This window comes from Hibiscus syriacus, unplaced genomic scaffold, assembly GCF_006381635.1.
Source record: "Hibiscus syriacus cultivar Baekdansim isolate YM2019G1 unplaced genomic scaffold, ASM638163v2 tig00113124_pilon, whole genome shotgun sequence".
Lineage (NCBI taxonomy): Eukaryota > Viridiplantae > Streptophyta > Magnoliopsida > Malvales > Malvaceae > Hibiscus > Hibiscus syriacus.
The window spans coordinates 420,019-433,059 of record NW_024063444.1 but is presented as its reverse complement, the minus strand read 5'-3'; the positions used below and the strand labels follow the sequence as shown (position 1 = coordinate 433,059).

Genomic DNA, 13,041 nt, shown 5'->3' with positions numbered 1-13,041 from the left:
ATATTTTAAAAAAATAAAATAATAATAAAATATATTTTTAAATAAAAATAAAATAAATTAAGATAACCATAAAATATATTTAATAAGTTAATATAAAAGTATATTTCTTAAAGTTAATATATATAAAATTTTATGAATTCAAGTTAAGTATTTACACATGTGGTATCATTCGATTGGATGATTAAATTTATTTTAATTTATTAAAAGTATGATTAAATTAAAAAAATATGTAAATAACATAGATTAAATTTATAATTATACCAAAATATCACGTCACTTAATATGTTAATTGTTAACAATAATTAACATGTGATGATCATATCTTAATTAATAAAAATGGAAATAATCCTATCTTATTTAAATAAAAATAATCCTATATTATATTTTTGAAATAAATGAAAAAAACAGACAAAAACACAAATATAAATCGATCAGTGCAATGAACCCCAACGATGAAATTTAGTCCCTTGTAGCAAAGGAAGAATCAAAATTATTGGTTGAGCCAGCTGGCAACAGTGAAAAGCATTGGTTTGGGGCATATAAGTAATTTCAGATAGGAAAAATAAGAAGGCCAGTATCAAAGAGCAACAACCGTAGGTCATCCTTCCACGCTTCAGCTTGACTCCATTTCTGTCCGCTACTTTGGGTTTTTCTTTCAACTTTCTTTCCTTTATTGATTTCTCATAAATTTCATTAGCTTTTTATACCCTAATTTGTGTGTTTTGTGCTTCTCTCTTTAATTTCTGCTTCGAATTTGATCCCTTAAAACTGCAATTTTTCATTAGTTGTTGTTGGTCATAATCTGTTCGGAAAATCGACCCTTAATTTTTACAGGTGAATTTGCCGTCGCTTTGTTCTGAGTTGCTAATCGATGCATTCTTCTTTTATATATATATATATATATATATATATATATATATATATATATATATATATATATAATTAATTTTCTTAGCCTGCACTCCTAACTGGCTTTCTCTTTCTGTTTCCCTTTATGGAGTACTTTCAGATTACTCTTTTACTGCTCTCTTTCCTTTCTTGGTTTATGTTAAAAGAAAAAAAGAACTAAAAGATTAAAATTCTGATAATTCAAGTGAGAAGTCGAAAGTTATGGTGGAATTGCTGTTGGCATTTTGACTATTTGTTCAATCCAATGGGAATTTCATTTTTGGAGATTTTCTTTTGAGATATGGAAAAGATCTGAGAAAGCTAACAGCATGATATGGGCTTGTGTACTCGTAATTTCTGGGTTTGGAAATTAGAATGGACCGTAATTTGTTCAGAAATGTAAATATATGCCTATTTTAAGTTTATTGTAGGTGTGGAAGTAGAAGTAGAACGGATTTAATCTAAACTTGTTTTAAGATTGTTTTTTCCCCCTATAAATTGATGATCAAATTGTTTATTTGCTATGGATCAAATTGTTTATTTGCCACGGACTTAGTCTGCGATTTCTTGACTTTGATGTCTTTCCAGGGCTCTTATTGAATGCTGCAGTTGGCATTTTCGCAATTTTTAAAAATATGGGACATTGCTTCTCTAGGGTAAGTGCTTTTAGCACATGTTATTTACATTTTGTTGGCCAAAATGTAATGGATCTTTAATTAAATAAACTACGAAATTCTGAAACATTTCAAGATCAAAATTTGATGATACTTTGCTTCCATTATCGGACATGTGGAATTTTCGATGCAAAGGCTCAGCGTCATGATGATGATTATTCGACAGCTTTAAATGAGAAAACTAAATTTTCAAAGAGCTCTAAGAAGAAGAATATATTGCTCCTACCATTTCTTGGAAACTGAAACTGAATTTGTTTATGTTCTTATGAAGCCATGGTATTTGGTTCCTTTTTTTGTGTTTGTTGCAATTTGTTCACGCTAATAATAGATCAAAACAATTTTATTTCAGTTTATAAAAATACATGTGTTTAGTATATGGTATATTTTGTAGTTTGTCAGGTGAACTGGTTTTCTAGACCTCTTTGTTCCTTTTAACTTTTATTTTTAGAATTACTCAAAGGAAAATTGAACTTTTTTATTTATAGAAAAGAAAACAAGCATTTCAGTATACTAGTGACAACTCCAATGTCTTAGAGATTGTTTCTCAGGATTCTAATGCCTTGCCTTGGGAAACTGGGTGCTCTTTGAGAATGAGATTCACAACACTATGATGAGTTAAATGGTGGTCATGGTTTTGTTAATGATGTGTTCTTTTAACTAACAAAGATAATGGTATAGTCTTTACCAACATTTTTGTCGTCTTAATGCTGATTGTGATCCTGCATGGGTTACTAGTACCTTGTTAAAGTTGTATGATACCTGTGATACTTGTAGGATAAGTCCGATGGAGCCGATTTGGATGAAGCTGTTGAGTTTGTCGGTGGAAATGTGCACCGTGTTACCTCCAAAGAGGATTGGGATCAGAAGTTGTCTGAAGCAAAGAGAGATGGCAAGATTGTAAGTTTCTTAATGCTTTCTACTCGGCCAAGGCAACAGAACAGGGGTAACTATGCTAGAGGATTTTCCCTTCATTTCTCAAACCTCTCTGTTTAATGTCATATCGCTTTTTAGTTACATGTTAATTTCTATACCCTTTTGGAGTAATAATCTGAGCTCACACATGAAAATTCGACATGCGGATAGCTATCTATATCCATTATACTACAGTGTTTACCATGAAAGTCTCCTCTAAAGAACTCATCAACAATAACTGATTCTAAGTTAGGAAAAGCTCTGTAAACTATTTTTCTCTGAGATAAACATAATAACCGGGAACATGGTTTCATAGAATAATGAGAGTTTTCTGTTATTTTGTTTTCTTCTTCTTCCTGTCTTTAGTTTTAAGTTATAGATGAGGCCCTGTGAAATTTTGGTTACTCTGTAATTTGTCTGGAATGTGAATTTTTCAAGTTCTTTTTGTATTACATTAATGAGGTAGCTTCTATGCATGAAAATATCATCGGGACTTTTTTTATTATTTTGGATTCCTCTCTCCTTACCGTTGCCCGGAAATTATACTTGCTCTTAGTTCACTTGTATGCTTTTCATCTTTATGAAAGCCTTGAGTTCTCTAATGTCTAAAGCCTAATGATTTATCAGGTAATTGCAAACTTCAGCGCAACATGGTGTGGCCCTTGTAGAATGCTTGCACCATTTTATTGTGAACTCTCAGAGAAGCACTCTTCTCTGATGTTCTTGTTGATAGATGTTGATGAACTAACCGTAAGTATCGAAATGTCTACCTGCCACCTGCCATTTTATTTCTTTAATCCGTGGAGCTAGTGATTATGCATGAGTAATACGATATGGATAATGGAACATATCCTCACAAGTCAGAATTTACACTTTGGTACTGTTAGTGGAATTTTCTGAAGCAAGATCTTAGTTCCCTTTCATAAAAACAAATTTGGCTAGGTGTAACAAATGTATAGGACTCCAAAGTCGGCAGGCACACGACTATTATTATTATTATTCTTATTATTTGAATAGTCTGAGGTGATTACAAGGTAGTATCTGTTAGATGTTTTCCTAGCCTATTGATAACGCACACACACCCTGCAGAGTTAGTTGCTGCTCGAACTTGTGACCTCTGTGAAGAAGTATTATCCTTATTATTCACGTGTTAGTTGTGAAGTGGGAGAATTTGGTTTGTGATTACAGGATTTCAGCACTTCATGGGATATTAAAGCCACTCCTACATTTTTCTTTCTGAAAGATGGGCAGCAAATCGACAAGCTTGTTGGAGCAAACAAGCCAGAGTTGCAGAAGAAGATCACTGCTGTTTTGGATTCAATGGGGAGTTATAGGAATTGACATCGGTGAGGTTACTGGTTTTGGAGAATCAGCAATGAACATAGCCTTCTGTTTGTGTTTTTGTGAGTTGAGAGCTTTGGTTGCATTGAGATGGAAAGTGTTGTTTGTTAATATATAATTGTAATTCTTGGAATGCCTTATCCTTACTTTATCCTATGCTTGCTTGTATGCAAAGGTTACAACTGAGATGGAAAGTGTTGTTTTATGCGAAAGGTTGTGTATTTAACAAATCGCATTTTTAGCATTTGTGATATTCCAGGGCTAAAAGGTAAATTTGCTATCATTGAACTCAATTTGAGTATTGACATTTTTCACTAAGCTTGATATTATGATCTAATTTGTCATTACTGTTGAAATTTGTAACTCAAGTATGATTTTTATTCAACTTTTCCATCAATTTTTTTTCTATGATTAAAATTTTTCAGTCATTATTGACTTTGGAAATTTTGAAGGCAAATTTAACCGACAAATTATTTCAAATTAAAATGGAATAACAAAATTCAAACAAAAATCACATTTTAATGGTAGAATTCAATAATAAAAAGGTGAAGGAACGACAGTTAAAATTGAATTAAAATATAGTATCAAGTTTATATTAGTCTCAGAAGTGCAATGCTTCACCAAACAAAGTATAATGACAAACTTAATATTACATAAATATAGTTACAAATCTATTTCTTTTAGATATTAATAAATAAAGTTTAATAGAAAAAAAGTTATTACTAAATTAGGAGACATATGTGAAAGATTTATATTGTCTAGAACCAAACGGATCCTAATATTTTTTTTAAAAAAAAATTGAGTCAAATTATCATTTATATTAAAAAATCCTTATATATAAACTGTTTAAATTAGAATTTACATAATTTTATTTATTTTAGTATTTAAGGATATAATTTAGAGTTTACTCGTATGATTAAGAATTTATGTTTTAAGGTTTGAAGTTTTAGATTTTAGAATTTAAGATTAAAATAGACATTATATATTTTTTTTATTAATTCGAGGTAAATATAAGATATCATTTGTTCAAAAATAACTCTCAATCATTTGAGATGGAATGTTCATACTCCTAACATTCATAGTACTCGAACTTGAGACTCAAAGAATCACAATAATATTTTTACTATCAAGATCGTTTGATTCGTGCATATATAATTTTGAGCCACAATCTCGAACATATACACACGTACTTTTTTTTGGATAACATAAGCACACATTTAGATTTATTTAGATGTTAAAAAAGAGCATAAGCGTTACCCATTATGTCATTATCGCATTGTAAAAGAAACAAACTTGGTTAGAATTCAATTAATAGAGTTTCCTTAGTTTTCTATCATTATCACATTGTCCATTTTGGTTCAAAACATTCACATGGCCACCTCAGATTACACGACCACCTCAGATTACACGACCGAATTAGACATAAACACAGCTCTTCCATCGCCTCACGCTTCCTTTCTCATACTAAAGCTAAAGATAGGGCGGGCAACATAACAACCTACCCATTATGTCATGCACAAGGTCATTACCCATTATGTCATCCACAATGCCATTATCCATTATGTCATGCGCAATGCCATTGCCCAGTATGTCGTTCTCATGTCATGCATAATGCCATAACGGCTCTTCTACCTCCCCCCTTCGTGCTTCCTTTACTTTGTAATGGAACTACAATCAGTTTGTGTATTATGTCAGTGCAACCTTTTATTTTCTCCATGCAAATTACAACAACCAACTTGGATTGAACCACATAACCAAAGTGAATACGTACAAACAAATACACTAATTGTAAGTAAATATATGCCACAACCAAACTTGAATTTCCATTCCATAGCGTGCGCTGCTCGAGTAACAAAAACATGCAATCCCTCATCTCAATGCCCTTTAGGGTTCATGATCTGTGAGAAAAAAGCACTTGGTGTCAATCCATCGGAGTCGTTACTAGCCAGGCTATGACCACCCATGCTCATACTCATCCCGCCGCTCCGAGAATCCATTACATTTCCGTCAAAACCCATGGTTGCGTTAGGATCTTTCTTGCCTTTACATGTTCCGTCATAGCTTCCTTCCTCCATGTCCATTTCATCGATTCCTTTCCCTCTCTCTTCTACACTCTCATGCAGTTGCAATGCAAACTCCAGGTTCCACAGTACATGGCCCATCAATGGTCTCTCGATTCCCTGATCAGCCACGTACTTCATTGCTGTCTCTGCAAACTTTTTGAAGCATTCTGGTGTTATCTTCCCTTTCAGATGAGGATCCATGATCTGATCAAGGATGCCTTTATGTTAAAAAGGCATATTTACAGAAAACGTGCTCCAACTATTTTACTCATCATAATCATCAGTTTACAAAACTAAAGCCTTTATATACAACCACTAACAGTTACTAACCTCACTAACAAACTAACTAATTAACAACAACAATCTAACTAATTATCAACAACTTAACTAACTAAATATCTGACAACTACACTCCCCCTCAAGTTGGTGGTTAAAGATGTTAATTAACCCCAACTTGGAACACAATTATTCATGCTGTTGAACTCCCAAAGCTTTTGTTAGAATGTCTGCCTGCTGATTCGTTGTCTTCACATACTCTGTTTCAATTATTCCCTCTTAAATCTTTTCTCGAACAAAATGGAAGTCAATTTCAATGTGCTTTGTTCTCTCATGAAAAACTGGATTTGATGCTATTTGAAGGGCTGCCTTATTATCACACATCAATTTTGTTGGTCCTGTGTTTTTAAACCCAAGTTCATTCAGTAAACCTGTTAACCAGACTATTTCTGCAGCTGTCATCGCCATCCTTAGATATTCTACCTCTGCAGATGACCTTGCAATTGTATTTTGTTTCTTGGACTTCCAAGATAACAAAGAGTCCCCTAACTTCACACAAAAACCTGTTACTGACCTCCTTGTCATCGGGCAAGTTGCCCAATCTGAATCACAAAAAGCCTGAAGTTGAGACTGACTTTCTGCACTCAGTAACACTCCTTGATCTGGACTGCTTTTGATATACCTGACCACCCTCAAAGCTGCATCCAAGTGTATTTTCCTTGGTTGCTGCATGAATTGACTCAGTAATTGTACTGAATAAGCAATATCAGGCCTTGTGCTGGTAAGGTAAATTAGCTTCCCTATCAACCTTTGATAACTTGTCTTTTCCTTTAATAGCTCATCCTCTGAAACCAACCTCTTATTTTATTCCAAGGGAGTTACAGCAGGCCTTGCACCCCCTAGTCCAGTTTCTTCAATTAACTCCAATGCATACTTCCTTTGGCTTATAATTATTCCCCTTTTTTATCTTAATATTTCTAAGCCAAGAAAATACCTTAGTTTACCAAGATCTTTCATCTTGAAGTTTCTATTTAGAATTCCTTTAAGTTCTTCAATCAATCCACTGTCATTTCCAGTTATCAACAGATCATCCACATATATGAGCATTATAACTATCTTGCTTCCTTGTGACTTAGTGAACAATGAGTAATCAAATTTGCTTTGAGAATACTCTGCCTCTAGAAGAGCTTCTGTCAGCTTCATGTTCCACTGCCTTGAAGCCTGCTTCAGTCCATACAAAGATTTGTGCAGTCTACACACCCTGGGCTCCCCCTGACTGCAAAAACCCTCAGGTAAGGACATGTATACCTCTTCAACTAGATCACCTTGGAGGAAGGCATTGTATACATCCATCTGAAAAAGAGGCCATTGATGAATAGAAGCAAGAGCCAGGACTGTTCTGACAGTGACCATCTTTGCCACAGGTGAGAAGGTCTCAACATAATCAACCCCTTCTCTTTAAGTGTATCCTTTAGCAACGAGACGTGCTTTAAACCTCTCCACTTCTCCATTCGAATTATATTTGATACGATACGCCCACTTACTTCCAATAGGAGTCTTATTAGAAGGTAAGGGAACCAATCACCAGGTATTATTAGATTCCAAGGCTAAAATCTCTTCATTCATAGCTTTAATCCACTCAGGATTTTGAATGGCTTCAGCATATGTCTTAGGCTCAACCAAATGAGAGATAGAAGAAAGATAAAGCTAAGTTTTAGCAGGAAGATGAGAATAAGAAAGAAAGTGAGAAATTGGATAAGTACTTGGAAGAGAGAAGATTGGTAGGACTGCACAAAATCATGTAACCAAGCAGGCTGTTTTTTGACCCTAGTAGACTGCCTAGGAGGGATAGAAATGCTACTTGATGAAGAGTCATCAGAAATAATGGGTTGAGGTGAAGGAGGAGGTAAAAAAAAATTATTTGTTGAAGCTTGAGGTGATGTAGACACAGAAGGTACATGAGCTTGGGTGTGAGAGGGCATGACCAGAAAATCAGAGTCAGAAAGTTCTTGAATAGGAAAAAATAGGGAAGAAGAAGAAATGGGAAACTTGAAGGGAAAAATGTCCTCATGGAACTTTACATCTCTATTAACAAAGAATGTTTGTTTTTCAAGATTAAACAAGAGGTAACCTTTTTGAGTGACAGAATAACCCGTAAAGATAGAAGGTATTGCTTTTGGAGAGAACTTGTCCTTGTAGTTTGGTTGAGTGGCATAACATAAACAACCAAAAATTCTCATATGAGACAAATTTGGAGGTTTACCATGAAGAAGTTCAAAGGGACATTTTCCAGCTAAAGAAGAAGAAGGCAACCTGTTAATGATATAACAGGTTGTGTTGACACATTCCCCCCAAAACTTAACAGGAACTTGGGAATGAAATTTGAGAGCTCTAGCTACCTCTAACAAATGCTTGTGTTTTCTTTCAACAATACCATTTTGTTGAGGAGTATGAACACAGGAACTTTGATGAATAATACCCAATGAAGAAAAAAAAGAAGAACACTCACTAGCAAAAAACTCAGAACCATTGTCACTTCTAATGAATTTAATTGTGACTGAAAAATGATTTCTTACATAGGCAAAGAATTGTTTTAAAGAAAGGATTGCATCACTCTTAAGCCTCAACAAAAAAATCCAAGACACCCTTGTGTGATCATCAACAATGGTGAGAAAAGACCTATGACCACTATGAGTGGAAATCCTATAGGGTCCCCATAAGTCAATATGTATCAAATCAAAAGGTGTAGAAGCTCTAGATATACTGTGGGGAAAGAGTAACCTAGATTGTTTAGCAAGAGGACAAATAGAGCATTTATGGACACTGTCAACATCAAACTTATAAGATTGTAAATATGGGATTTTATGTAAACTAGAGAAAGAGGGGTGTCCTAAACGAGCATGCCAAATCTTTGTATTATTAATAGTTGAAAGATTCATACATTTTGAAGAACCCAAAGCAGGAGTACAAGAAAAGGAATGACAGTGAGGAACAGAAAAAATACCAGAATCAAAAGTTGAAGAATCAAAAAAATACAGCCCACGAGACTCTCTACCAATCCCCTTCATCTTTCCAGTGGATAGATCCTGTAAAATGCATAATTCAGGATAAAAGGAAACAGTACAATTAAGCTCTTTGGTCAGTTTGGAAACATATAGAAGGTTATGTGCAAAATTTGGTATATACAGGACATTCTTAAGGGTATTATTCTGGTCAAGGTAACCAGAACCTATATGTGTTATGGGAGATGTTTGGCCATTAGGTAAGTGTACAAGTCTAGAAGCTGATGTACATGGAACATGAGATTTTAGTCTATTAAAATCTGATAACATATGGTCAGTGGCCCCTGAGTCTAATATCCAATTGAAAGAAAAATTGGTAGTGGCAGCGTTAATACCTATAGTATTTGCTGCAGCATGTGTCACTGTATCCACAGAAGGCGCCGTGTTCAAGAGATGAAGTATCTGATCATACTGAGCCTTTGTAAACATAGGAACATTGGAGACTGCTTCAGGTTGGGACTCAGAACTTGAATGATTGTGAGACCCGAGAGGAGACCTAGTAGAGGCCAAAGCAACCCGACCACATTTCTTCTTGGAAAACTTAAAATCAGCCGGGAATCTTATCAACCGGTAGCAATTCTCACGCTTATGCCCTCGAATTTTACAGTAATCACACACACCAGAGAATTTTTTCCGATCAATAGTCCCAGCAGAGATAGAGTATAAAGTCGAGACCTCAAAGATTGAAGAAAGGGCAGAATAGTGAACCCTCTGCGAGTCCTCCTGAACCAGCATCGAATATGCCATATTGACAGTCGACAATGGCTGCATAAGCAGAATTTGACTCCGCACAGCAGTAAACGTCTCATTGAGACCCATGAGAAATTGAAATAATTTCTGTTGTGTGTAGTGAGCTGTTGTGCGTTGTGAAAGAGCACAACCACAAGGGGAAATGGGAGCCAAGGCTTCATACTCGTCCCATAGCGATTTTAATCGAGTGAAATATGTTGAGATGGAAGAATCACCTTGATTGAGGAGCGTGATTTCTCGGTGAAGGAAGAACGATCTGGAACCATCAACCTTGGCAAATCGCTCCATGGCATACAGGAATAACGGATGATTGAAATCGAAGGTTGAATTCTCCATGGCTGCGAAGGAGAGGAAAAGAGAAGTAAAATCTCTAAATCAATTTTGACCGTGCAAAGCAAAGTCAAGGGAAATTAACCTGGCTCTGATACCATGTTAAAAAGGCATATTTACAGAAAACGTGCTCCAACTATTTTACTCATCATAATCATCAGTTTACAAAACTAAAGCCTTTATATACAGCCACTAACAGTTACTAACCTCACTAACAAACGAACTAATTAACAACAACAATCTATCTAATTATCAACAGCTTAACTAACTAAATATCTGACAACTAACACTTTCTTGTAACAATGTGCGACCCACTCTGCAAGGCTTACTTGCTCCTTTGGCAGCGTAGGATTCAATGCAGGGCGTGTGCAAAGGATTTCGAACATGACAAACCCAAAAGAGTAAACATCAGACTTATCGGTTAGCTGCTGTATTCTGAAATACTCGGGGTCCAAATAGCCGAAGCTACCCTTCACGACAGTGCTCACATGAGTATGATCCAATGTGTGCCGATTTTCGACAATCCAAAATCGGAAACTTTCGCCACCCACTTCCCGTCCAGAAGAATGTTTATCGTCTTCACATCCCGGTGAATAATAGTGTGCTTGGCACCGGTGTGGAGATAGTGCAAACCACGGGCAGCCCTGATGCATATTTCAAGCCTTTATTTCCATGGAAGTGGTGGCTTTTTGGTTATGTACAGATGTTCACGCAATGTTCTATGAGCCATATAATCATAAACAAAGATCATCTCACAGTTCTCTTCGCAATACCTGATCAACGAAACAAGGTGGCGGAGGCGGAGTTTAGAGAGCATTTCAATCTCAGTTTGGAATTCATGCACACCTTGCTCGGATAGCGGGTTGCCACGCTTGATTGCAACTTTAGTCGTCCCGCCATCAATTTCTCCCTTGTAAACTTTGCCAAAACCTCCCACCCCAAGGACTAAAGAATCATCAAAATTGTTCGTGGCGGTCTTGATCTCAACAAATGAGAAATGGCGGCAAAGATTCGAAGGGAGGGAGGAAGCATAGCTCCCTGTAGTATTTGTCTTCGCCGAACCTGTAGTGTGTGAACTTGCACTCGTATACTTTGCACCATTGTGCATATGGTGGCGTGAAGCAGCAGCAACAACACAGAGACCGATAGCAAGAGCTAGAATCAGCCCACCACCAACCCCCCAGCAATAATTGCAGGTCGATTCGTCGAATGACCTTGACGAGATGACAAAGCCAACGACGAACCAACCACATTATGTTTTGGACTGGGGGTAAGATTAGGCCCTGCTAAGTTGCTTTTCGGATCACTTGTCTTGAATATCTCGACACCATTTAAGATTGCATCATGATACTGGGGCTTGCTATTCGGGTCTGGATGCAATGCAAGCCATAGATCCTGCTGTAAATTCCCTCCAGGAACCATGACCACATAATCCCTATACAAAGGAACATATACTTGTTCATTCACCAGCAAAATCACGTCAACCCCTTGCTCGGCGGTCCGATTGTTAAGAAAGACATCAAACACGCGTTGATTAACCTTAGTAATATTATCTGTAAACTCACAGAAATGTAGCCTGACCAGGAAAGAGAATCCAGAGTCAACACCGAACATCCAGGTTAAATTGTAGTTATAGTTCACTTGAGCATTCGACCCCATGGATCTAGCAGTGGTGTACACATTTTGTGGTGCAATATACCTAGGCGTGGTACCATAATCGATCGTGATATTTGGATCTGCAGCCATCGAAACTCCATAGGTTGCACCAAACAGGTAAGGCTGGTCATCATACCAAGACCTAAACAGACCTGTATCACCCGAAGGCGAGATGTCGTTTCTACCCACATTCAGCCGATAAACATTCTAGAGAGCGGTGCTGTTATCGATGGTGAAGGGCGAGTTTTGTCCCACGACCGGTATTCCATCGGTGTTACTATAAATATCAGGCATCGACAAAACCTCAATCCCATTGACAAACGCATAGGCATTTGAAGGAGCGGAACCGGGACTAAACGTCAAGTTCAAGCGGTCACCGTCTACATTGATGGAATACTCCTTAACAATAAAAGCGTAGTTCATAGCTTCACTCGTTTGAGCAGCACTGAAATTCTTGAGAAGAGTATAAGAACCGGATGTGACCGAAAACAAAGCATTACTCGAATTCCGGCCATCGTATGAATTAGCATAGAAATACAGCCTAACAAATTTCCGACCGGCCACGACCGGGAAGTTAAAGGTAAATTCGGAACGAAAAACACGGGCGGTAAAGTAAGGAACTTCAGGGACCGAGGGATCTTGCGTGGCAGCTCGGGAAGCCACGGAGTTCCCATTTCCGACAAGGAACTTACTGCCCAAAATCCGGGGTCCATTTCCGGTCATCGTTTTCGGCGAGCTCCGATTTCTCGCCGCAGTTTAGGAGGATTTTCTCAGTTGGTACATATTCAGCAGCTAAGAGAAATTGGAAGTACAGAAACAGCAATGATGCAAGAATTGAAACTGACATTGGAAATGAGTTATCAGCTGTTGCTCATGAGTTCATAATGAGGGATCCGGGACACAGAAAAAGACGAAATATTTGAACATAAATGAACAAATGAAAGAAAACCCAGAATTCCGTAGAAACAGAGCATAAAGATTGGAGATGAAAGGGACAAGCAAGGAAGGTAGCTGAATAAAAGAAAACAAAATTGGTTGTGAAATACGTGTAAATAAAGAGACTTTCAAGGCATTTACCTTTCTGGGGAG

At 36.7% G+C, this 13,041-nt stretch overlaps 4 protein-coding genes across 4 annotated transcripts; 1 reads left to right on the top strand and 3 right to left on the bottom strand.

Moving 5' to 3' along the window:
- Window positions 1-600: 600 nt before the first annotated feature.
- On the top strand, window positions 601-4,021 carry LOC120185754 (thioredoxin H9-like). Its single transcript, XM_039189886.1, has 5 exons — window positions 601-646; window positions 1,477-1,544; window positions 2,337-2,459; window positions 3,102-3,224; window positions 3,663-4,021. The coding sequence occupies exons 2-5, from the start codon at window positions 1,524-1,526 to the stop codon at window positions 3,813-3,815; spliced, it is 420 nt and encodes a 139-aa protein (XP_039045817.1). The 5' UTR covers window positions 601-646; window positions 1,477-1,523; the 3' UTR covers window positions 3,816-4,021.
- A 1,668-nt stretch (window positions 4,022-5,689) lies between these two features.
- Window positions 5,690-6,079, bottom strand: LOC120185692 (receptor-like protein kinase FERONIA). The gene has a single exon (XM_039189849.1). It carries the CDS (start codon window positions 6,077-6,079, stop codon window positions 5,690-5,692), a length of 390 nt encoding a protein of 129 aa, XP_039045780.1.
- A 1,656-nt stretch (window positions 6,080-7,735) lies between these two features.
- On the bottom strand, window positions 7,736-10,949 carry LOC120185691. Its single transcript, XM_039189848.1, has 3 exons — window positions 10,585-10,949; window positions 7,918-10,336; window positions 7,736-7,861 (listed from the first exon to the last, which is right to left on the bottom strand). Exons 1-3 carry the CDS (start codon window positions 10,947-10,949, stop codon window positions 7,736-7,738), a joined length of 2,910 nt encoding a protein of 969 aa, XP_039045779.1.
- Window positions 10,950-10,960: 11 nt separating this feature from the next.
- LOC120185690 (receptor-like protein kinase FERONIA) lies at window positions 10,961-12,042 on the bottom strand. Its single transcript, XM_039189847.1, has 2 exons — window positions 11,511-12,042; window positions 10,961-11,451 (listed from the first exon to the last, which is right to left on the bottom strand). The coding sequence occupies exons 1-2, from the start codon at window positions 12,040-12,042 to the stop codon at window positions 10,961-10,963; spliced, it is 1,023 nt and encodes a 340-aa protein (XP_039045778.1).
- Between the last annotated feature and the right edge of the window lie 999 nt (window positions 12,043-13,041).